The 26,330-nt window shown below is 37.8% G+C and overlaps 1 protein-coding gene across 10 annotated transcripts; it reads left to right on the forward strand.

Moving 5' to 3' along the window:
• The first annotated feature begins 200 nt into the window (after positions 1-200).
• On the forward strand, positions 201-18,015 carry LOC104089066 (DNA repair protein XRCC2 homolog). 10 transcript variants are annotated; one of them, XM_070192378.1, is made up of 12 exons: positions 202-448; positions 7,519-7,666; positions 10,871-11,028; positions 12,555-12,625; positions 13,652-13,720; positions 14,801-14,935; positions 16,239-16,341; positions 16,486-16,522; positions 16,605-16,696; positions 16,796-16,955; positions 17,247-17,411; positions 17,497-18,015. In XM_070192378.1, exons 1-10 carry the CDS (start codon positions 266-268, stop codon positions 16,817-16,819), a joined length of 1,020 nt encoding a protein of 339 aa, XP_070048479.1. In that variant the 5' UTR covers positions 202-265; the 3' UTR covers positions 16,820-16,955; positions 17,247-17,411; positions 17,497-18,015. The 10 variants fall into 10 exon arrangements, with proteins under 10 accessions (XP_070048498.1, XP_070048503.1, XP_070048479.1 ...); XM_070192374.1 differs by having other exon boundaries at positions 16,796-17,411; XM_070192382.1 differs by having other exon boundaries at positions 16,796-17,411; positions 17,505-18,015.
• Positions 18,016-26,330: the final 8,315 nt, after the last annotated feature.

The following is a 26,330-nucleotide window of genomic DNA, read 5'->3' on the forward strand; positions in this document are numbered from 1 at the left end:
AAAACTCCAAAAAGTTTTTTTTCAAAATTTTTACTAAGATTACTCACAAAACTTCAAAAACAACCCAAAATTATATTCATGTTCAAACACAAGTCTAATTTTCAAATAGTATCATTTTGGCTTGAAAAGCTTTTTCGTTTTTTTTTTGGAATTTTACAATTTTATGTCCAAACGCCTACTAAACATAAGGGAATATTTTGTCATTTTCTCTCGAGCTGGTTATACTTTCCTTTTTCGTTTCATCAGAGCAACATAGAGTGTGAAAATGGCGTCGGCTAGAGAATGGATAGAAGGAGACGAAACGGCGAAGCAGTTCCTAACAAGGGTTCTCTCGGAGCGGCCATTCTTACCACTACCTCCACCTCTTCATCGCATCCCTCTCCGCGCCGGCAACGTTGTCGAAATCGTCGGCCCTTCTCCTTCTTCCAAAACTCGCATTCTTATTCAGGCAAGTCACAAAATATAAACCCTAATTCTCTTTTTCGTCTACGACGTTTTACATACATAGTCCAGAATTTAAAGTAAGTAGTTCCGAGTGTGTACGTTTTGTTATTATATAAATTTATATTCTACTTCTTTAGCTCCTACATTTTATTGTCTACTCATAATAATCAATTAAAAAGAATAGATATATACGGTATTTTTAAAATGCTCTCAGGCACAGGTTCCTAGGTATCCAATCTTCAAATCTGTCCTTAGTCTTTCCGACGACTTTTGCCACCGGAGAAACTGAGTTTCTTCCCAATCACAGATGATTGAGTAAAAACTAGTTTATAAATTATAATAGTATTATGGAGAACAGAATCTATTTCAGGACGGGGGACAAAACATACGACATCACAGAGAATCAAACAACATCAGAAGCTTGGTTTGAATGGGTGGAGAGAAGAAACCAGCTGCTTAGAAGAATGACCTTAAGTGGGAAGGCACTTTCGTGGGTTAGTGAAGTGCTGCAGAAAGCATCAAGGAGAAGGGGAAACACGTACAACAGATGGAACATCAGAGACAATATCACCACCTTTTATTGCACACAAAAATACAACGTATATGGCAGATTTCTCAGCGTTATAGCAGTGCATGGAACTAACCGATCAGTCATTATTATTCCAGAAAAGGCCTTTAATGTGGGATGGGGAGAGCTAGCTATTAAAATAAAGAATTTCATGAATAGAAGAGCAATTATTACAGATCCACATATGCCTTTATTACAAAACACCTATGCTCATACAACTCGTGAATGCAAATGGTCCAAAATGAATGGGGCCCAGATGATCAATCAATCTGAGGAGGGCATTATTAAAATACAGGGGACAAAAATCTCGGATGATAAACTCTTGAGCAGGTGTGTGGTTGGCAGATTCTCCAAGGAGCTTGACGAAATTCCCACTAGAAACGAAGTCCGAAAATGGATCAGCAACAAGTGGAGCAATGCTATTGGGGTATACGAGTTGAATGGATGTCAGTTCCTGTTCGAGTTTCCAACCAGACGAATGGCGGAAGAAGTATTAGAAGGCACGTGGAGATGGGGGAAAGCAATATTGAATCTGAAATGGTGGACTCCAACGGCGGCTTGGGTTCCAGCAGAAATTAAACCTGCTTGGGTTTGGGTTAGAATACTCGGCCTTCCTCTACATCTCTGGTCTGTTAACACCATGAAAGCCATTGGTGATAAGTGTGGAGGTTGGATTGAGACAGAAGAGGAAACAAAACTTAAAAACCACCTCCGTTGGGCTCGTATCAAAGTCAAAGGGCCACCAGCAATTATCCCGAAGGAAGTAGAGGTGGAGAACGACGGTTTAATCTTCCAATTGCCGCTGTAGAGCGAACATCCTGTGGCAGTTAAAACCCAGCGAATATCGATGAATGATGTTGATGGCACAAAGACCTTAAAAAGTCACTCTAGGTCTGTTGTAGCTGGGATTGACAGGGTAGAGCACATGGAGGCCAAAAAGTCTCCTATAATTCAAAAAAGGGACAGTTGTATCACACCATCTTTTGAAGTGGGGCAAACTTCTGGTCTTGGAGGAAACAAGGAAAAAGGAAAGCAAACTATTGGGCCTCCCTCAAGGGGCCCAAATTTTAAAAGAAGTTGATAGCCCAATAGGTCTTGATATTATTCCTCTTGCTTCTGTGGAAGATCCAAAATGTTTTGATAACATTTTATATGCATCAGACGAAGGCCCATATCTAGTTGGACCAAGACCCGATCCAGTAGGTCTTGAAATTGAAGCGAACTCATTACTCTCATCAATCTGTTCGATGACTTCAAAGTTAACGCCTGCTGAATACATATCCAAGGGGGAAAGCTCACCAGCACCTGTCCAAATTCAGAGCTCTATGCATGAGACACAACACGATGGTTATGTTACTAACCAGGAAGAGGAATTATGTTTGGAGAATCAACTGGTACAAGTACAAAATCAATACCAGCCTCTACTGTACGATGGCACACAATGTTGGGAGGAAGAAGAGGTCATACCTTTAGACATACAAAATCAGATGGCTGAAGAAGATGCATCCTTATGGGTACATAAGAACGTTATCAAGATGAGCAAACAATACGGGGTTGATTTCCACGGCTGCGAATTGGAGGCTCTCTCTTTATTCTTGAAAATTGACAAAAGAAGACTGCAGAACAGAGTAGAGGAGACACTTGCAATATGTGATACACCAAAGCCAAAAATCAATAGAGAAGTTAAGAACCTGGAAATTGGGATGAAGTTCAAGGAGAGTGGATCGAGGAGCAGGGGGAAAAACAACATCACTGTTATCCAATGAAGGTCCAAATTATATCGTGGAATGTTAGGGGATTGAATAAGAGGAGAAAAAGAAGGGTTGTGAAAGCACTTGTTCATAAATGGAATGCTGATGTCTATTGCTTACAAGAGACAAAGCTGGAAGGGTACATGACAAGGGAAGTTAAACAATTATGGGGGAAAAGATGGGTTGATTGGGCTTGTCTAGAGTCTAACGGGAGAAGTGGGGGGATTTTACTACTGTGGGACAAGAGGGTTTGGGAAGGGTCAGTAGAAGGTTACGAGACACAGAGCATATCTTGCAAACTATCCTCTGTTTCTCAAAACTTTACATGGTTTATCACAGGGGTGTACGGATCAAATAGCAGAAAAGAAAGGCAGGACCTTTGGTGGGAATTAGCAGCTTACAGGGGGGTATGCGAGGGTCCATGGGTGGTTTGTTGCGATTTTAACACCACCAGATACACACAAGAAAGAAGAAGTAGGGGGAGATACAATAGTGCTATGCAGGAGTTCTCAGACATGATAGGGGAACTAGAATTGATTGATCTTCCACTGGCAGAAGGTATGTATACATGGTACAAAGGAAATAATCATATTGCAGCGTCAAGAATAGATAGATTCTTGATAACGACTGAATGGGATGAAGAATTTAGCAACATCAAGCAGTCTTTATTGCCTAGGCTAGACTCTGATCATCTACCTGTCTTGCTGCAATGTGGAGAATGGGAGCAGAAAAAATCTTACTTCAAATTCGAAAACTGGTGGCTGGAAGTAGAAGGTTTCTTTGAGATGGTTAATGGATGGTGGAGCTCTTTTGACGTCACAGGTGCACCAGACTACATTTTAGCAGTTAAGCTAAAAATGTTGAAAGGGAAACTAAAAGAGTGGAATCTTAACAACTATGGCAGTTTGGAGAACCGGAAAACAAAAATTTTGAATGAAGTTCAAAGCCTAGACAGGTTACAGGAGCAGAGGAACTTGATTGAAGATGAACTTGTTCTCAAGACAAGCTTAGAGATAGAATTTGAGGAGATTGCTTGGAGGCAAAGGTCCAGAATACTATGGCTAAAAGAGGGAGATAAGAACACAAGATTCTTCCACAGAATGGCAAATTCACATAAGAGAGCTAACAACTTGGACAAACTCGAGATCAATGGAGAGCAAGTTTCTGACCCAGAGGTCATCAAAGATGAAATTCTGCAGTATTACACCAATCTCTACACTGAAACTGAGACATGGAGATCAGATTTCAACTATCTTGACTGCCTAAAATTGACCGATGAGGAGGCTATATGTATACAAAGACCTTTTGAGGAAGAGGAAGTTCTGGCTGCTATTAGAATTTGTGCCTCTGACAAGGCACCAGGGCCTGATGGCTACTCTAGGGGATTCTTTCAAAAATGCTGGGCAGTAGTGAAGGAAGACATCATGAAAACTATTGAGAATTTTCATTCAAAGGAATTCTTCGAAAAAAGCATTAATGCAACCTACATTGCACTAATTCCAAAGAAGAAAGGAGCCAAGGGTTTGAGGGGCTTCAGACCTATCAGCCTAATTGGGAGTGTGTACAAAATTATTTCTAAGATGTTAACAGAAAGGCTCAAGTCTGTAATGTACAAGCTAGTGGATGAACAACAAATGGCATTTATCAAGGGAAGACAGATTGTAGATGCAACTCTAATAGTAAATGAATGTGTGGATTCTAGACAGAAGGGGCAAAAACCCGGAATCCTATGTAAACTAGATTTAGATAAAGCTTTTGATCATGTCAATTGGAACTTTCTAATCAAAATAATGAAGGACATGGGATTCGGGAGCAAATGACTGAAATGGATATTGTTATGCATTAGCTCTGTTAGGTTTTCTATTTTGATTAATGGCTCACCTGAAGGATTCTTTCCCTCGCAGAGAGGCCTTAGGCAAGGCGACCCTCTCTCCCCTTTTTTGTTTATCTTAGTCATGGAAGGTCTAAATTGTATGATAAAAAGGGCAAAGGTAAATGGTTGGATTAAGGGATTCAAGGTATCCAACAAACCTGACTCTGTGATGGATATTTGCTATACGCAGATGACTCTTTGATTTTGTGTGACGCTGAGGTAGATCAACTGAGGCACATCAGACCGATTTTAACTGTGTTTGAAGCAACTTCTGGGCTCCATGTCAATTGGACGAAAAGTCAACTCTTCCCCGTTAATGTGGTGTCTCATATGCGCATATTAGCTGGAACTCTGGCTTGTGAAATTGGCAGCCTACCAACTACCTACCTGGGTATGACTTTGGGGGCTAAAAATAAAGCATTGGAGATATGGGACAGGGTAATTGAAAGAAGTGAAAAGAGATTGGCCAAGTGGAAAACTCAATATCTTTCGCTTGGTGGCAGAGTGGTGCTAGTAAACAGTGTGTTAGACTCTATACCAACATATGTGATGTCTCTGTTCCCTTTACCAACTAAGGTAGAAAAGAGAATGGATACTACCAGAAGAAAATTTATCTGGCAAGGTAACAAGGAAACAAAATCTTTTCACCTAGTGAAGTGGAAGAATGTCATCTCAAGCAAAGTTAATGGTGGCTTGGGCATCAGAAATCTGAGACTACATAATAGAAGCTTACTATTTAAGTGGCTCTGGAGATACAACCATGAACAACAGGCTTTATGGAGACAAGTAATAGAAGCAAAATATGGTCAAGACTCCCAATGGTGCACTAAGAGAGTTACTTCCTCTTATGGGGTTAGTAACTGGAAGGCAATTAGGAATCTGTGGCCTATTTTCCTTCAGAACACTGAAGTAAAGCTAGGAAATGGTAGGAAGGCTGTTTTTTGGGATGATAACTGGACAGGACATGGTCCTCTAAAAGACCAATATCCTGATCTAAATTTGCTAGCTTCAAATCCTCACGCGAAGGTGGAAGAAATAAGTGGACAACAGGGATGTAATTTGAACTTTCGAAGACTGCTGAATGATTGGGAAGTGGATAGAGTTGCTACACTGATAAACCAAATTGACCAACTGCAAGGCCTCTCAAATTGCGAGGACTCTTTGGTATGGAAGGGGTCAAGCACCAGATATTTCTCGGTGAATTCTGCTTACAAAAGCCTAATGGGCAATGTTCATTCTGACAGGAGTTGGCCTTGGAAACAAATTTGGAAGATAAATGCACCCACAAAGGTGCTATGCTTTGTATGGTTGGTGGCCAGAAAAGCTTGCTTGACTGATGAAAAACTTAAAGGGGATATCAACTGACCTCCAGATGCTATCTCTGTGGAAGGGAAGCAGAAGACAACTCCCACCTGTTTCTTCACTGCATTGTTACCTCTCAACTGTGGCACATGTTTCTAAGTATTGTCAGAATGAACTGGGTCATGCCAAAGGATACATCCGACCTCTTGAGATGCTGGGCTGGTGTGACGGGTGGGGTCAGACAGAAGAAATGGTGGCAGAAGATCCCAGCCTGCATTTGGTGGTCAGTCTGGAACGAGAGGAATTCCAGATGTTTTGAGGATGTTAGCAACTCCATTCAGAAAATCAAAATGAACTGTTTAGTACTTTTTCTTTTTTGGTGTAAAGAATGCCCTTTAAATGATAGTGACTCCTTACTTGATATCATAGAATCCTTGTAAGTTTTTGTAGTGGGGGATTCTTTTACTTTTTTGGGGATGTATTCTGTCACTTTTAGCAGCACAAACTTTGTGCTGTTTTATATTTATAAAATGTTATCATTCTCAAAAAAATAATAATCAATTAACTAGGTTTCAATCCGGAATAGTTGGGTCCTAATTTTGTAGGCTCCTTGAGTTTTTAGGTAGGAGGATAAGTAATGTATAGGAGCTAACTAAGTTTTTGTACTGATTTACATCCCCTGGATGCCTATTGAATGAAACTCAGCTTACCTGATTAAAGAAATAAAAACTAGTTGCGTCCTACTTGTAAATTTTTTGTGACTGTTCTGATCTATTTCATTCCGCATTTGGACCATATTTCAGATGAAACAAAAAAAAAAGAAGAAGATTATTTGAAGTTAAAATTGAGAAAACGTTTGTGGAAGTCTTTCCCATATGCCTAAGCTTTGGTGGGCAAAATTTCTTGTGCTGGTGGGAGTTAGCAACCTGTGCCTAGGGGCGGATGGAACTTTGGGATACCAGGTTCATATGAACCCAATACTTCTATGAGTAATAATTCTCTAAATTACAATAAATAGTAGATATGAACCTATAACTTTAAAATATAATGAGTTCAATGCTAAGAACCTTGAAGATTGTACCCATAAAGCTTAATCTTGGATCCGTCTCTGCATGTGCTGGTTGGTGTGAGGTAGCAGGTAGCTGGTAAATAGTTGAGGTACGCGAAGCTGGACTATACCTTATCAAAAAAAAAAAGTTTATAGGAAGTGTTTGGACATGAACTTAACTTGAAAATGGTTTGTGAAGTTGATGATTTAAAACACTTCACTTGAAATGCACATTTTTACCGACCTTTCAGTGGTTCACTTGAAGTTCCCCAAATGACATGACCAAACGAGTGTTTGCAAATATTGGAATTATTCTTCATGGCCAAGAAAATAATTTATCTTGCAAATTAGGAGGTCTCTAAAACTCTCACATATCCCTACACGATGTCTTACACGTCCTTAACTTGCTTAAAAGGATTTCTAACAAATATCAAACCTAATGTTAAGTGTGAAAAAAAAGCATTAATACCATAGTTTTTGGATTATATGACTTCAATTTATAATAATGTTATTTTTTTTGGTTCAATGCTAGGCTGCTATTAATTGTATTTTGCCTAAGGCATGGAAGGGCATCAACTATGGAGGCTTGGAGCGATTAGTAATGTTTATTGACCTGGATTGTCGTTTTGATGTGTTAAGCCTTTCACAATCACTGAAGCAGCGGATCATTAAAGCAAATGGTAGATGTTTACTCTTGAGCTTATTTATTTTGTATTTTGGAATTTCCTCGTTGTTTAGACTTGGGGGGCTTTAATTTTATAGTTTAGTCAACTGCTGGAGATGTATGGTTACTTTTCTTGCATGTAGTTTCAAAACTTTTTTTTTTGTTTTTCTTTTGCGATTAATCAAAGTAATTATTGATAGTACAAGAAGTTGGTATTGACTTTACAGAATTATATAGTAAAAACACACATTAAGCCTCCCAAAATGGAGCCAATCATCTATACATACAAAGTAGACCAACACCTCAATTATTGTAACAATGAACCCTCTTTCTAAATTAAAATAAAGAGCACGTAGCAATGAACTCCTGGGCACTTCAAAAGTTTTTATTAACACTCAGATACTGCTTTTTAGCAATTCAGTTGAATCAAACAAAAAGATTACATTGCCTTGAAGATTCAGCTCGTAATCTATCTTTGAAGAACTTTATGTAGTCCCTTGTACACATCACTCTTGATAGGAGGGTATGGAGGTCGAGGATTAGGGTAGTAGGTTAGTAAGTTGTCAACCGTATTTCTTTTCAAACATGTACTTCTTTTTCCATATCTGTAGTACTAGTGTTATCCTCGTATTCCCTATTTTTAGATCTCTATTATTACCTTATTACCTGATGTTTCTTTTGCTTGTTTATATTATTTTTTTGATTGTTGTTATTGTTCTTTCCGTTGTTCTTTGTCATAACTGTTGTGAGTTTACTTTCATTGAGCCGTGGGTCTACCGGAAACAACCTCTCTACCTTCACAAGGTAGGAGTAAAGTCTGCTTACGCAACTTCCCCAGATCCCACTTGGTTTTTGCTTTTTTTGCTAAAATATTTTGAAAAAGTATTCAAAGAGCCATCTTAGGTTGTAACTTGATCATGAGCGAATTTATTGATGTTGCACCCATTAAGTATGGAAAGTGCCAAACATTGGGAACTACCCGGTGGGGAATACAACGGGTATGTTGTTGTTGTTGTACTTAAAATGTAACATGCTTCTGTGCTGAGTCTATTGATCGAATACTTGTTTTGAATTGGCGAGCCAATTGAGTGTTTATCAAAGTCGGTAACCATTCTGTTAGGTTGAGAGTTGACTTAAGTTTGTCAGGTCTGGATGAGTTAAAATGAGTTTTTAGAATGAGTGCGTGTTATGATCTTTTGGTGTTGCAATATTGGTGATATGCTTTGTTAATTGTTACCTTTAGTAGTCTACCGTAATATTGCATTTTTACACAGGCATTCTAACCAATGGGGGAGATAACCCAAGGGTGTGGCCTAGTGTCAACAAAGTGAGACGAGAACCATGTGGTCTCATGTTAAAATGCCAGCAGAGGCAAAAAGCAGTAGGTGATTTCTTTCCATTTGTCTAAGCTTTGGTCGGTGGAGTTATATGGTATTTATGTTGGTGGGATATAGCAGATACCCAATGGAATAGTCGAGGTGTGGGTGCAAAAGTTGGACCGGACACCACCAAAAAGAAAGGGCAGCCCGGTGCACTAAGCTCCCGCTATGCGCGGGGTCCGGGGAAGGGCCGGAACATAAAAAATGGGAGATAAATCAAGGTTGTGTCTAAGCCCTCTAACACGCGAGAATTGAACTCATGGGTGATGTGAGTTAATTCATTGTAATTGGATATTGGGTTTAATGAATTAGGTAATTATTTGAAATTTACATCCATGATGTTACGATCTTGACAAGCTGACTGAAGTAAATGGATATTATTGATTTTGGTGTTAGAATGGCAGAATTCATCGTACTGTAATTGAAGAAGCATAACCTAATTCGGAAAATGCAGTATAGTTCCATGAACTAAGCTGCTACTCTTCTGTTTGCTTTTGGAGCATCTTCTAATTGCTTGCAGAATCCAATCTTGAGTAACTTGTGTTGATCATAATTTCAAATGTTCGAGGTGTAGGGCTAGCTATTTACCTCTAAGCTCTACAGGTTAACATTTCTTGAAAAAAAAAAGTTTAAAACATTCAGTAACTGCACAGAAGATTCGAAAGCAAGATAAAATATATGTAGCACAGAATTAGTAGTGACCCTTTGGTGAAATCCAATAAAAAAACAGAATTTCAAGTGGAGTTTTATAATGATGAGTTGTTAGTGTTTGTGTAAGAAACAAGGGAAGGAGTCTAAACATTTGCTCCTCATTTTTGTCATGTTGTGGAGTTATGTATTGTGGTGTATTCCATGTTTAGTATATCATAGTTACTCGGTACTCCCTTAAGAGTTGCTGATACCCTTGAGACATGGAGCCTGAGCAGATTAGGGAAGGAAAGCAAGGAAGTCTGGAATTTGCACTGTTATGCATCTATTGGATGATATGTAGAGAATGAAACTGGAGGATGTTTGAAGGAGTTGACAGACCCATATGGAAGATCGACAGCTCTGTTTTCTGGTTAAACTTTTGGTGTAAATAAAAGATCCTTTTATGTGTAGATAGTTGATAGAATTTTTAGAGTTTAACACTGAATCACTTGTATCAATAAAATTTGCATCTCCTTGGTGCACATTGGTGACATTTCATTGACTTATCATCAGGAAAAATAATAAAAACAAAGCATTTAGGTATCACTTAAAAATTGGAAAGAGTTGAGAGCTATCATATGCTCCCTTGATAGTAGGGGCTGGCGTTTAACCAATAACCAGTGTCCATCTTCAGAATTTTCATAAGAGAAACTAGAAAGTAGAAATAGTAGTCCATGGGTGAGAAGCTTAGAAGTTCCAAATTCTGATAGGGTCTTCAGTGCAAAACTGCATAGGGCAATTCTACTGACTACCTCAAGGCTTAGCAGGGTAAGGTGCAAATGAGGCAGAATAGGGACTAACCTCCTGCAAAAAATGTTTCCTGACAGTTCGGGTAGAGAGAGAATGTTCTTACCATGTGCAGCCTTCTCTAAGCACTTCTGCGAAGAGGCTACTTTTATCCCTCAAGTCCATGTCCTACGGGTCTCCAAAGGAGTAACTTTGCAGATGCTCCAAGGCTCGCCTTGCACAAAATGGAGAATACACACACACATACTGATAAAAGGGTAGAAAAACTAGTAATTGTTTTTAGAATGAAAAAGAAAGTACTAGTATTTATTTAGTTATTTCATTACTAGAAAGCTAGTAATAACATATGTTGAAGGTCTCATACATTTGATGCAAGTAGTCTTTGGTTTAATTTGTCTAATCAGGCCATGACGTAGGCCACAAGCTAAATAAAGTGGATGATTCTCTTAGTGGATCAAAGGATGTGCACTCGGAATATGACCAAGAATTGTTCGCAGTCAGCATGAGAAGGTTCTTGTACATACGCTGTTATGATAGTTCTGAATTTCTTGCCACTCTTAAGGTGAGTTAGAATGTGTTCTAAGGTTTTAATTTCCGCGTTTTATTTTGTTACCTATTTCCCAAATAACAAAAAAAGAATCTGTGGTTTATCTATTTTTGCTTCTAACTTTTCCTACGTATCTTTTTCTCTCTTTTAACAAGTCATCTTTCCTATCGATTTACCTGGGAGTTCTCTTAAGATAGTTTTTTTCCTTGGACCTTGCTAATGCTTTGTTAAAATTATTACGACCAGCATTGTGGACAATTTACAATCTCCTTGATGTTAGGGATGTAAATAAAGTGAGTCTCTATGATTGAAAGAGGTTGATATGGTTCTACGTTGACATTCTCTTGTTAAAATATATTGGTATACAGCTTGGAAATATGTGCCCCACTTATCGTCCAGTTCTGAACTGTTTTTGTTTAAGGATGATAAATGTCCCTGTCTTAGATTTTACCGACAAAAGATGTCCTTATTCTAGACGAAGCTCGCTTGATAAGGCCGGTCATGTCCTACATCGACCTCCAGATGCTACGGTCCATAGATGCGAAACCATGCTTAGTGAATGTGTTAAAAAGAATGAAGTAGAGCTTAAATCATATGTGGAAAGAAGCTGTCTCAATAGACCTACAATCTCTTGGAATCTATGCATACCTAGCGAACAATAGGACGTAATGGGAAAAAATTCTATAAAGGTGATACCATCAGTTATGATTGTATTTTTGTCATGTTAGTAAGTTTACTTAGTTCCAATATCTGCGAGGTCTCATTAGAAATTTATATGCCAGTAGAAAATATAGAGAACTTCTAGTGATTGAGAAACTAAGTTTTTATGCTATTGGGCTGTGACAGGTTTAGATAGTGCAATAGGGACAATGAGGAGTCATATAGTCGATCTTAACTTGCTTTAGGATTGAGACATAACTGTTGTTGTTGGTCGCAGACTGCAGCATTATATCAGAGTATTCATCCTTGTTGTTTTTCTCAATGTTAAGACTTGATCTTACGTTATTCACATTTCAGATTTCCAATCTGTCTTGCAAAGAGGTGTTAGAGTGTCCAGATTGGTTAAGAATATGAAATGTAGTCTTTTTACATGGGTTTGACAATCCTCATATCATAACCTAATTTTTGGAGCTGCGTTAGGTTCAAGGTCCTTTTTTGAACTCTTTATGAGAATTAGACAAAGGTCAACAGAGGTCCCGATTTCAAGTCTCACCGCCATCCGCTATAAAAAAGAATGTCGACGTGCTTGACTCATGAAAAAAGAATCAGGCCCTACATATGAGGAGGCGTGTTGAAGATATAATTAAAGTAGATAAAAGTATGTCCTCTTTATCATCTTTAACTTTTAGATGAGCTGATCACATAATTCAACACTTTCCTCTGTGAATATATGCTGTTAATTTATTCTTATTTATCATTTTGTGTCTACAAAGCTTTCTTTTTGATTGGCGAAGTCCGTGAAATACTTCTTTATCTTTGAATATAAAAAATACAATTCATATATAAACATGTCGCTTATTCTTTCTCTCATTTCGTTGCAGACGATGCATCTCCAACTTCAAAAGGAAAAAGAGGCACATGGTACTGGTGTTTGTTTGCTTATGATTGACAGGTTTCTTCTTATGTTCTCTTCTCTGTGATGTTAACTCTGGTGTTTTAGTTTCATACAAATAACAAAGAGAAACACGTGATGTTTTTAATGGTTGATTACTATAAACAAGATTATCATTTGTGGCGAGGGTCTTACATTGACCTCTGTAGCACTGGATTCCATCGAAATGAAAAGCATTTGTATGAACATGTTCAGAAATTGAAGAAGATGTGTTAAATCCCCATGATAAGATGAAGAATACGTAAACAGTTATAGCAAAGAAGGAAAGGTATCTAAACGATGATAACATCCAGAATTGGGCTTAAAAAGGGTCAAAATTGTCCTTGTTTATGCGTGAAACATTTTCAGATCAACTTAAAATATAAAATTATTCTTAGGATAAGTATATGGATACATAAATCAAACATCTCCTCATAGTGCATAATTCTCAACCTTTGAAAACCAGTCATAAATCCAGACTTATCTTTGTTCTTAGGCATTTTGCCAATTTCTTCATGTGGCCATATTAAAACAACCAATCCTATGGTATGCTGATAGAAACCACTAGTAAGATAGTCTTCTTTAAAATGACATTTTCATCATGTTTTATCAGGGGAATGTCCAAGGAAATTACCCATTTATCAAAAGGTGCCTTGTTATTCGAAAGTTGTGTTAATTTTTATAGTTCCTTGTCCGTTTCATTGGCAGTGCACCTGGGGGCCTGGGAGTGGGAAATACATTCTTGTCCTGTTTTCACTTGGACTAGATTTTTTCTTGACTAGATTTGACATGTATGTTGCAAAGGACTGTATCCATTTAGCTGCTCTCTGTTAATGCACCAGATCTGTGTTCAGACATTAGGACTGTACTTCACTGTAAATTATCGATTTGGTGGTTATTGCTTAGATCATCAGATCTGTGTTCAGACATTCTCTGTGTTCCTTCTCCTTTTGTCTTCTTTAGGTCTTTTCCTTTTTCTAATACTCCTTAGTGGTTTAACTAAATTCTGTACCTTACTAAGATATGTTGCTTCTCTTGTATGACCAGTATTGGAGCTTTTTATTGGATGGATCGTGCTTCACCGTCTATACCACCAGGGAGCATTAACAGGTTAGAGTCCACTATGATGTCTTACATATAAAAGAGGAAAAATTAATGAAAGAAGCAATCTGAAATGAATCCCGAAAAGAATGAGTAATGGAGAAGCCTGAAAGCTTGTTTATGTCTCCATGTACCTTCCCTTAAGCACCTTGCTATGTAGCATTTTCGTGGTGTTATGTAAGGCTGCAGTTTCTGTTACCTATTTGTTTTTGTTAGTTAGAAAGTGACCATCAGCAGTCAAACATAGAGGATAAGAAGTGCAAATATGCAACGTTTTGCTGACAAAATTTGTATTCTATTCTCTGTATATCTTTTTTTACCCCTTGCATGTGCATAAAAACAATTTCGAGTTTATTAGGCACCGTGTCTGTTTGTGTTTATTAGCCTGTTTTACAATTTCATACTCTTGGATTCATCTTAACAAATGAACCTATTCTTGGTCATGCCAAAATGCTGGTTGTGTTGTACTAAATTCACATGCACGATAAATAGCTCTTGCAAAACCTGCCTCAGCTCTTGGAGAGTGCTTAAAAGATTTAAAAATAGTCTTTTAAGTTTGAGAATGGTGCTTCTTAAGAGCACCTTTTCTGCATGCGTTTTAGATGTATAACTCCATTCCTATAATGAAGGTTATAGTTAGTTGTCTTTCTTTATAACTCTATCACGTTGAATAAACCCCAGTTCAATTGTCATTTCTTTTTCTTCTTTTCTCATGGAGATGGGGAACGTCGCATGTTGTTAAATCAAGTGCATACTTCGAGCACTATATTAATGATTACGAGTTCCTTCTGCTTGTTTTCATCTGTTCATGTTTCCCACCCAACATTCTCTACGTTAACACTTATGTTTGGTTCTTAGGAGGGAAAAGGAATGGTAAGAAGATGGGAACGAGGATTGTATCTCTTTCATTTATTTTCCTATCTTATAAAATAATGTGAAGTAAGGACAGAGAAACTCATTGGTGTACTTCTCATGTATACATATATGCAGTATGCTCCTTTTCTTCCTGAATAAGTTGCACCTTTCTTTTGCGATTCTTATTCTTAAATTATAGTCTATGAATTTTTTAGCATTAGATAATCGTCTTATTACCAGGAAAAGTCTGTCTCTGCAAAGTGTGTCAGAGAGTGTTGTTCAAGAGATCCAGAAGATTCTTTTGGTGCATCCGATGCTTGTTCTAACTACAAAAGCAACAAGTTTACAGGATAAATATACAACACGCGAAGTTAGGTTGGTTTCATTACATTTCTTTTGGCTAAAGCGAAATAAAATAAATCTTGTATTGCATTTTAATTAGGGGTATCAAATGGGCCGGTTGGGCCGATTTTGGGTGGGTCAAAATAGGTTGAGTTGACCCGCCAAAAGTTACTTGGGTTAAGATGGGTTGGGTCAAGAGGGGTTAAATTTGCGTCATAACCCAACCCACCCAATTCTTACCAAGCTTTAATTAATATATGTTGTTTTCTTATGAATTGTATAATTACTAAATAAGGCTTTTTTCCTTTTGTTATAGTCATATACAACATACAACAACAACAACAACAACCCAATGATATCCCGGGAGGGTAGTGTGTACGTAGACCTTACCCCTACCCCGAGGGGTAGAGTGGCTGTTTCCGATAGACCCTCGGCTGAAGAAGGCGAAAAGAAGACTATGGTCATATACAACATATCAAACAAAAATGAATTATCTAAGATATTTCGGCAAAGCTACTCATGGCTCAATTTGGGCTAAAAATCAGTCCATTTTAATGGGTTGAGATAGGCTAGGTCAAGATGGGATGAGTTCAATAAATGAGTGGGTCAATAACTAGCCTAATCTTGGACGGGTTGGGCGGGTCATTTGGGCTTGGGCCATATTTGACAACGCTAATTTTAATAGAATCTGGGTACACAGGAACTGATAATATGATAATTTATCCTGCCTAGAATAGGTGGGGAAAAAAACCCTATATGTACTGTCTGTTTGTCAATGCGCAATGGTTTTAATTTCATGTTCTGGGCTCATTGGTTTGGACAGTTTAAAAGGGCAGCCCGGTGCACTAAGCTCCCTCTATGCGCGGGGTCCGGGGAAGGACCAGACTACAAGGGTATATTGTACGCAGCCTTAACCTGCATATCTGCAAGAGGCTGTTTCCACAGCTTGAGCCCGTGACCTCCTGGTCACATGGCAGCAACTTTACCCGTTACGCCAAGGCTCCCCTTCAATAGTGGGCAGTTTGTGTTCTGATTTTTCAACTAAACAAGTAACATCTAGTTGATCATCAATAGTGGTTTACGACCTTGAAAGTACCAGTTTAGGACCAGTGTGTGTACCATTTTTGAATTTGATCGAGTGAACTGTAATTTTATGGGTAATGCAAAAAGTCCTGCATACCATGTTTATTGAACTCTTCAGTTGCTCCAGATCTAATTGAAAGCTGATGCTTATTGTTGTCATAAGTTCATCTCTTGATGATTTAAAGCTGCTTAATTATATGAATAGTCTTCTTTCTCACATTTATCATTCTCTAATTTGCAACTACTCAAACAGGAATATAGGACAGTTGTCTGTTGAGGGTGCCTTGGACTCGAAGACCATCAGAAGTAGTGCTAGTGTTCAACTGTATCGGGAGTATATGCCTTCTGTGTGGCAGGTATTTTATGATGTCTCCTAAGTATCTAAGATGTGTGTGTTCGTGTGAATTAGATGATTGAAGGTGTGAAGGCATCATGATTAAACTGAATATTTGGACTTTAAGCAGCTTATTAGCCTTAATAATCTTTTCTGGTTGTTACAGTTCTTTGTTTCTCACAGAATACTTGTGCGCCCTTCAGGTATGGCTCCAAGTCATTTAGGCCAGTCATATTCTCTTGCTCTTTCCATGAATAAAAAATTGGCTTTCTCATTATTCTTCAGATGATAGTGGGAAATATCAAAAGCAGCCCATCTATTTGTCGGAATGGCTGTTGCCATCCCTGAAGATATCAGACAAATTCACATTCAATGATGTATGTACTATCTAAGATTTGAGTGTTTACAATGATGTGCTTCCTGTCATCGAGAATTCACTCTCCAGCTTCACTAATGTGGTTACCTAAAAAATGTAGGACGGTGCATACATCATATCATGAAGACATGTTTTTGGACTGGCTTTTGACATACCGATTCATGATTGCTCCCTCAACTTGAGGTCAGGCAATTAATTGAAGCCCAAGATGAATTTCCTAATGTCACTTGTTCATCTGGCAGTGGTACCAAGTATCAACTGTAAGTTAAATTTGGTTCATTTATCTCTGCACTTGCCAACACCCCCGCCCCCCCGCCGTCAATACTTTGTTTACTTGTAGACATAGTTGCTCTTCGTGGCATACTTTAGTTGTTGCTATGTACCCTGGAAAAAGAGTTACTATGGAGTAGAATAAAGCAGAAATGTGTTTAAATAGTCTAAAGAGCCACTTTATTTTAATTAGATTATAGTTGTAGAAATTTGACCACTAATTTTACTTCATCAGCTCTTTCATAGCTGAATATATTTGTGATGTACGGCTCTTTTCATAGTTGTTTGCTTGGAGCCTTAACACTCTGGCGAAAGTTGATTAATAACTACGGATGACCCTAAGCTAGCTAAAGGTTGACGTGACATGCGAAGTGGAGGTTTTCTGCCTATGAAGATTTTGGATAGACAATTCCTGGCAGAAGAAATTGCGAGTGTCCTCAATATTTGTAGGCATCTCATTATTAGATTTTGACATGTTCATTATTGTGTATCGTGTCAAGTGATGTAAAAGGTGATTTATAGGACTCACAGTGTTGCAGGTTCTGGGTACAGATAGACGATGATGTCCATCTTCTTTACATCAGCCGATGTGAACAACAATCAAAGCAAGAAAAGGAAAAGACAGATGTCAAAAGTTTTCTGAGTATTTATGGATTGTTCATATAATCTCTGAGTTTGGGACACAAATCTGCTCGAGAAGAGGAAAAATTGGAGTTGGACAGTGAAGCATATAAGACTTCTAAGAAAGTAAAGTAAAAGCAGCACAATTGGTAATTTCAGTAGCTAATGAGCTGAAGTTGGAGAAAAAAAGTTAAGGCTGCATTTGTTTTCAGTTGGCAATCTTTTGTGTTACTGCTGTGATATTTGCATGGGATGATAGCTAGGAGTAAGAGGTAAACCTCGTTTGGAGTTCGTAGAATATTTATTTTGTGTTTAGATAAATTAATGACATGACTTTTGCACAAGAGCTGTTGGAAACCTTGTTATGGAGTTCTCTTTTTTCTTTCGTTTGGAAGGTGTTAGAATGTATGTTATGTTGAATTGTTTTAATGACTTTGCACAAGGGTTGTCCACCGTTACAGCCGTACGAGGGGATTCATTAGGATTTAAACTTGATGGGTTTGACTTTTAAGAGTTTAGCACTCTAACTCATGGTCCTTTTGAATTTATTTGTTGAGATTGTAGTGGGCTTTCACACACCCGCACACATTTTACTTGGGGAATCTTATGGAAATGTACCAAAAAAGATACTATTTGCCGACAATTAGTCATTTAATCATGCTATCAAAAATAGCCAAAAAGATAATCAATGAAATACAACATTCAAAAAACATAAGCGGAAAAAAAAATTTCAATGGGTATTGTTGCGATTCGTTGAAAATACATAGATGAGGTAATATACAAAATTTGAGGAAGTTTGAAGGTGAATTAGATTAGTTTGGAGTCAAAATTAGGCAAAAAAGGTGAATTACAATACTAAAAAATATTAGGCAAAAAATGACTTTTTCCAATGGGTATGGTTGGAATTCGTTGAAATCATCTAGGTGAGGCAGTATACATTTGAGCAAGATCAAAGGTTAGTTGGACTGGTTTGATATCAAAATTTGTAGTTAAAATTGAGTTTAAAAATTCTTCCGCAATACATGTATCATGCATGAATCTCATATACAAGTATACATAGATATACATATAATACACATTAGATGCACATGATACATAAATGATACACTGTGTGATACACATATCTTTTTTCATGTTCATCTTCTACTTCGAATTTTCAATTCAAACTATCTCAAAACTCCACAAATAATCCGAAAACTGAGATTCAAACTCCTTAAGATGTACTCATTCCAACAACATCCACTCAAAAGAATGCAAAACTTTGACCTTTTTTGGCTATAAATAGCTCTTTGGCTAATATTTGTAATATTTTATGAATTAACCAATTTTTGTACTAATTTGCTTATGGGCGGACATAACTAGTAGTTCCTCTCTCTCTCTCTCTCTCTCTCTCTCTCTCTCTCTCTCTCTCTCTCTCTCTCTCACACACACACACACACACACACATATATATATATATATATATATATATATATATATATATATATATATATATATATATATATATATCGTCATCGGAAGAAGAAGATCCCGATTATGACTTCCTAGAAAAATAATCAGAATTACAACAGCATGACAACAATATGAGATCATCATAGCTGACATCACCCATGATATCAACAAGGTATTTTTGTCATATTGTTGTCAAGTTGATTATTAAACCTGCAGATATACAGTTAAAATGTAATATATAAAACACAGTTGACCATATGAACGAAATGCAATAAAATATATTAGGTGGTACAGCCAACCATAAGCACATAAAGAGTAATATAAAAACTTGATATAAAATAGTAAAAATATTACAAGCTAATAAAATCGAAAATAATAAACTAGAGGGAGTAAGCTCTAACCAATTCTTGAGGAAGAAAACTAAGGAAGAAGTGTTGTATTGTGTTATTACAAGCAGGAGCGTATTCAGAACTTTTGGTAAGCGCTGTCAGATTTGCATAAATAAACAAGTAATAAGTATTACTACCTCTATTTTAATTTAGATGGTGTAGTTTGACTTGTCACAGTTTAAAGGAAAAAAAGAAGACTTTTGAAATATGTGGTCTTAAAAGATGAGATAACACATAAGATAAAGGAAAGAATCTTTCTTTCTCTCTTTTCTTCTTTCTAGGGGCAAAAGCTTTATATAGCCATGACATTTTTGTTGCTGTAAAATCTTTTCATTAAGGGTAAAGTGAGTAAAATAAAAAATTAAAGTTAAATTATTTTCAAATATAAAAATGTGTCATTCTTTTTTTAACGAACTAATCAAAAAAGTGTGTCATTTTAATTGAACCAGAGGGAGTATCTAATATCATTTTCCCACAAGTTGAAAGCTTAGGCCCAATGATTTAGTTGAATGTTATTGCAAATGGAGGTGTAGGTTCAACTTTCCTTAGCCTCACATTTTTAACAAAAATGCTTGCTCACAGATATTTAAAAATAGAATGTCTAGGTCCAGCCTCGAATCTACAACCTTTACAAGCCCAAATATGAGTTTGACCAGTGGACCAAGCAATACTTTATCAGGAAGCGATGTCATTATTATATATTACTTTATTTTTGTAGAATATTAATAAAAATATTTAATATTTTTTTCTGGCAAAGCGGTGTCGGATGACACCACTTCTACCCATGTACGTCCGCCCCTGATTACAAGTGAGGGGGCTATTTATAGTAGTCTGCTACAGTGATATAATTGTTGATGTCATGGATGATTTTGAGTTCATATATATAGTACATTTAAACCCATTAAATATAAGCTCCATCTGCCTTTGGTTACAAACGAATAGCTATTGTAGTGTTTGTTGTTATTTGATAGGGAAATTGCATCCCAGGGGTTTGCAGAGTATTGTGAATAAAATATTTGGGAAATAACATTTAGACGTCTACTAATTTATCCACAGTAGGATTTTAGGTCATCTGAGAGAGCCTTTAAACTAGAGCAAGCATGCAATGAGATCGCATTTTGAAGTAAAGAGGTCTGTATTTAGCATCTTGTGTTAGTTCCCAGAACTCTATCAAACTCACACTAATAACAACACCAACAAATACTAGCTACTACATGATGTAAACTAAGGGTCCACCAAACTGTATAGAGAGTCTAGTTCTCTATCAGTTCCCACAGTACACAACGGTACGTAAAGAATACAATGATATTTACGTGAAAAACTCGCATCTCACGGGATTAAAAATCAGTACCTACACTGGTAGGAGTTCAACTTCACTAACTGAGCAAACTTTAGATTGCTACCGATTGCAAATTACGAATTAAACTCTTTATCCCTCACCTTCTTACATTAACTATATTGTAAGTTTCTTTGTAATAACTCTATTACAAAGCTACACACTTGGCTAACTCTAGTCAAAACAACCACAATGATAATGGTTTAAAAGATGTCCTACGAATGCTTCTGAAAAGTTGTATAGAAATTATAATGTAATAACATAAGACAAAGACACAACAATACTAAAGGACACACGACATTATCAATACTGGCATCTGACCCTTTGTCGTGTTGCTATTTTGTTCTTCAATGCCTTAGAGGAATTAAGGGTGGATGCACACTTGGGAGAGATCTTTGTTTAGGTTTTGCAAGTGTTAAGTGAAATCCCTTGCCTCATATTGATAATATATGTGTGTGGTCATCAAGGATGATGCAAGGGAGTGTCTAGTACACTGCACACTTCAACAGTGATATTGTACTTATTGTGTGTACAGTGCAGCAGCTTTAACAACTATTAGAGTTGACTTGTAGTGTGACTGGAGGTACTGCTCCTTATTTATCCCTGTTGCTGTTCCCTTAACTGATTTCATTGAGAGTTGAACAAGACATTTGATTAGTTGCTCTGCACACTAAGGAACCAATTATATCAGGTTCCCTATCTGGTTCTCAGTTTGTCAAATCATCAAAACAAAGGCATATAACTTATCAATTTTTCCATTTTTATGATGACAAACTCAGAATTGATATTCTCCTATGAGAATCAGATTTCACATTGTTCCCCTATGAATCATCCATATTCCCCCTGAGAACCTGTTTCCTCCCTTTTAATTTTCTTCCCCCTTTTGGCATCATTAAAAATATTAGACAAGTAAATGAAAGAAAAAGTCCAGTAAATTTAACTCATGCCACTTGTGTACATACAACATAGCTAAAAATAGAACGCAAGAGTATAACAATGCATTAAATAGACGAGGATTCTCATTAATAAGGGAAAGAAGAAAACCGTAGTAGTAGTACCATAATTACACACTTATACAATCCAAACAAAAACTAGAGTACCACAATCAATAAGGAAGGACAACAAAAAGACAAGGCAAGATTAAGAAGAAACTAGCAAATGGGTAGGATAGGGGGTATTGGATGGGGAACGGAAGGAATAGGGAGCAAGGGCCTGATGAGGCTATCCATACGAGCATTAGCAACCCTTTGATCGTTGATCAACTGCTCCTTTAGGTTCTCTACTTGGTTCCTCAACTCTGTATTTTTGGCTTTTAGGCGGACAATCTCTTCTCATTGAGCATTGCTGGAACCAGGTTCCTTGCTGGCCTGATTGAGCTTAGACTCAAGAATAACATTTTGTGCCTTCATATACTTGATTTCCTCATTTGCAGCATTTTGAGCATCGATGAGCTGAGAAATAGTGGAGCTGCTGCCTATACCTCCCTTCTTGTCCACACACTCACACTCCTCCAAGGTGGTCATGGTGAACATTTGCTTGGGAGTTCTCACTGATGCTCTTCCCAAAGGGACCTCAAAGCGTTCAAGTACCTTAGTAAACAGGAACCCATAAGGGAGACCATGATTTCCATCTTTGAAATCTACTACCTTCTTCATATGCTTAATCATAATTCCAGGTAGATTAATGGGAGTGTAGGAGTCCAGTTCTTCCAGAAGAACTAGGTACGCTATAGAGGCCATGGATCTCCTCTCAGCCCAAGGTAGCAAGAACTTGTTCACCAACTCAAATAACAGTTCGTATTCTGGCAGAAGTGCCTTCTTGTGCACTTATTCTCCTGTTTAAACAGCTCGAGGCTTGATGATTATTTTCTTAAAATCTGGGGAACAGGTTCCCTCTACAGTTGACAGCCCTTTAGTAGTCACCCCAAGAATCTCCCCAAGCAGAGCCTCATCTATCACAAAATCTTTCCCATTTGTCTTCAAACAAAATTGTGTCCCCCTCTACCATAAATATTTCAGCATAAAAACTGCAAACCTCCTCTGCATACACTTTTGGACTCTAGATGTCAAAAGGATGAGTCCACTTTTGGAAGTCACAAATCTCCACCAACTTCCTCTTGCCTAAGCGACCAAGAATCTCATAATAAAACACTCTCCCCTACAAGACTTTCTACTTCAAATTTGCTCTCCGTTACAACTCAGATAGTTCTATTCTTCCTCTCTTTGAGGAACCAGGTTCCTCATTGCTACTTGGCCTCTTTCTGAGAGGCTTCTTCTTTTCTACACTCTCCTTCTCCTCATCTCCTTCTTCACCAACTTAATCAGATAAAACCTTCTTTTGTTTCATAGAAATTGTCTTCTTTGATGTTTTCCTGACCAGAGGAGCAGGTTCTTGAGCGGTTTCCTTATCATCAACCTCTACCACATTTGCCGGAGGCACATCCTCCTCATAAATGAGCCTATTTTTCATAATACTTCTCTTTTTATTCTTCTCCTTATTCTCCTTCAACACACTGCCAGGAGCAGCCTTCTTCTGCTGCCTAGTGGTGTCTCGTTTAGGAACCAAATCTTTTGTGGCCTTCCCACCGCTCCTAGAAGCTATAAACTGGGCTACAAATATGTTATCTAGGTCCTCCTCACTATCACTATATTCTCCCTCTGACACCGGCTTCGTCTCAGGGCGCACAACTTCCAAAGGGACTGTAACATAGTGAGCAAAAGAGGTAGGGTCAGCACTATCCAGGGGCTGCCTTGTAGAGCTAGGAGTTTTATCCTAAGTAAGAGCAGAGAACTCCTCTTGGACAGAGAGACCAGGTCCCTCAGTAGGCTGCCCTGTAGTACTGATCGGTGCTTGGTCACCTTGAGACACCTGGTTCTCATTCCCCTATTATTCCCCCTGAGTCTCGTCACCTACATCATCAGTCAAAGAATCCCCAACTAAACTTTTCACAGCACCAACATGCTCTTTTTCAAGAGAGGTAGAGCATGTTTTAATAGCATCACTCCTATATGTCTCACCCTCATTACACAATAATGTTGTACCAGTAGAGGATGATATAATGTTACTTGATGTTGACAAGATATTCAAATCAATCCCCTGAGCACTTGGAGTATGAGAAATACCAGATGCAGAAACACCATCAACCTCACCAGGAACTAATATTTCATCCACGAGCCTTTCCTCAACACGCTGACTTGACACTTCTACTTATTCATCTCCTTCCACTGTTTCTTCAGTGGTTTGAAGAAAAGGATAAATAGTGCTAGTCCTTTATTATTTGACTTTTTCTGTAGTAGCAGACGGAGAAGGAGAAGCAACGAACGTTTTAGGATTTAGGCCTTTTCGGGTGTGATGGGGACCAGAACCGGATAGTGTAGGGGAGGGGACTGTGGATGGTGGTTGGTTGAAAATTGGGGCTTTTATGAGTGAGAGTTGTGGCTCCAATCCAGATGGATATACTTCGTGAGACGGAGACACAACAAAAGTTTCTTTAGTGGCTTTGGGAGACTTAGTTTGTGGTGAAGTCATGTTTGATTTTGTGAGAGCAAGAAGACACAAGAAGAGAGCTTGAGAGAGAAGAGAAGTTTGATATAAACAGTGAGGAGAGAGACTGAACTTTAGGGTATTTAGAGTGAAAAGAGGGATCAGTTACAATTAGGTGTGAATGAAGAGATGGGTAGTCTGGTTAGTTTGTAATGAGTGCATCATTTGTTTTTTTAAAAGGTATCGTAAGAGACGGAAACAGTTAATGATGTGACACTTTAGTAGTTCAAAATGCATATGAGTGTAAGAGGAACTACTAACCTAAGTCATGGGAACCAGGTGCCCCGACAAATTTTGAAAATATGAGCATCATCCTTCCAAATAATTGCAATGTCATTTTCCACTTGTTTGCTCTGTAGTTGACATGCGTGTTTACCTGTAACGGTATAGAATTGAGTTAGAAGTCTCTAGAAAATACTTTTTAGCAATTTACCTTACCATCCTTTCATATTCAATCATCGAGGGACCGAGTTCTCAGTTCATCTTAATCAATTCCAACTCCAGACGATTTCTTTCAAAATGCTCTCTGCTCAGTGCTTTGGTAAAGATGTCTGCTACCTGGTCTTTATTTTGCAAAACTACATACAGATGAGTCCTTTTTCAACACTGTCCCTCAAGAAATAATGTCGCACATCAATGTGATTTGTCCTTTTATGCTGAACCAGATTCTTTGCCATGTTGAGAGCACTTATATTATCACACAATAATGGTACACAACCAGAAAATATACCAAAGTCCTCTAGTTGTTGTTTGATCCACAACAGTTGGGCACAATAGGAAGCAACTGCCACATATTCAGCTTCTTCAGTACGGAGGGCCACAAAGTTTTATTTCTTTATACCCCCATGAAATCAAGCATGACCTTAGAAAGTGTGTCATTCCCTATGTACTCTTTCTATCCACCAGATATCCAGCCTAATCAGCATCAACATATCTAATTAAGTCAAAATTATCTCTAGAGGGATAATAGAAGACTAGGTCCTGCATTCCCTTGAGATACTGCAGAATTCTCTTGGCAGCCTTCATATGATATTTTTTTGGACTTGATTGAAATCTGGCACATAACCCAACACTAAACACAATGTCCGATTTGTTGGCCGTTATGTACAGAAGTGAGCCAATAATACCCCTATGCATAGTTTCATTTACAGGGGAATCGGGTTTGTCCATGTCTAGACGAGTGGCAGTAGCAATGGGAGTATCAATGGTTTTTGAGCTTTCCATTTCAAATCTTTTCAGTAGCTCCTTGATGTACTTCTGTTAACTTATCATAGTTCCATTAGAGGTTTGCTTTACTTGTAATCCAAGGAAGAAGTTTAGTTACCCCATCATGCTCATCTCAAATTCACTTCTCATGAGCTTTGCAAACTCCTCACAAAGGGAATCATTTGCTATACCAAAAATGATGTCATCAACATAGACTTACACAATCAACAGGTTCATCCCTTGTTTCTTCAGAAATAGAGTGTTGTTAATTTTCCCTCTAGTGAAGCCACTATCCAGAAGGAACCTGAACAATCTCTCATACCACGCACGAAGGGCCTGCTTCAATCTATATAAAGCTTTGACAAAGCTTAAAGATATGATCAGGATGTTCATGGTATTCAAATCCAGGTAGTTGCTTGACAAAAACTTCCTCCTTTAAATATCCATTCAGAAATACACTCTTAATATCTATTTGGAATAATTTGAATTCCATATGAGATGCAAAAGTAATAAGAATTCTGATAACTTCCATTCTGGTAACTGGAGCAAAAGTTTCATCATAGTCAATTCCTTCTTCTTGATTGTAGCCTTGGACCACTAGCCTAAATTTATTCCTTGTTGTATCGCTAGACTCATCAAGTTTATTTCTGAACACCCACCTGGTTCCAATCATTATTCTATCTGAGGGCTGAGGAACCAGGTGCCACACTTTGTTCCTTTCAAATTAATGGAGCTCTTCTTGCATATCAACAATCTAGTCGGCATCTTTCAATGCTTCCTTGATATATTTTGGCTCAATTTAAGACAAGAAGGCTGAG

The sequence above is a fragment of the Nicotiana tomentosiformis genome, chromosome 1 (assembly GCF_000390325.3).
Source record: "Nicotiana tomentosiformis chromosome 1, ASM39032v3, whole genome shotgun sequence".
In the NCBI taxonomy this organism is placed as follows: domain Eukaryota; kingdom Viridiplantae; phylum Streptophyta; class Magnoliopsida; order Solanales; family Solanaceae; genus Nicotiana; species Nicotiana tomentosiformis.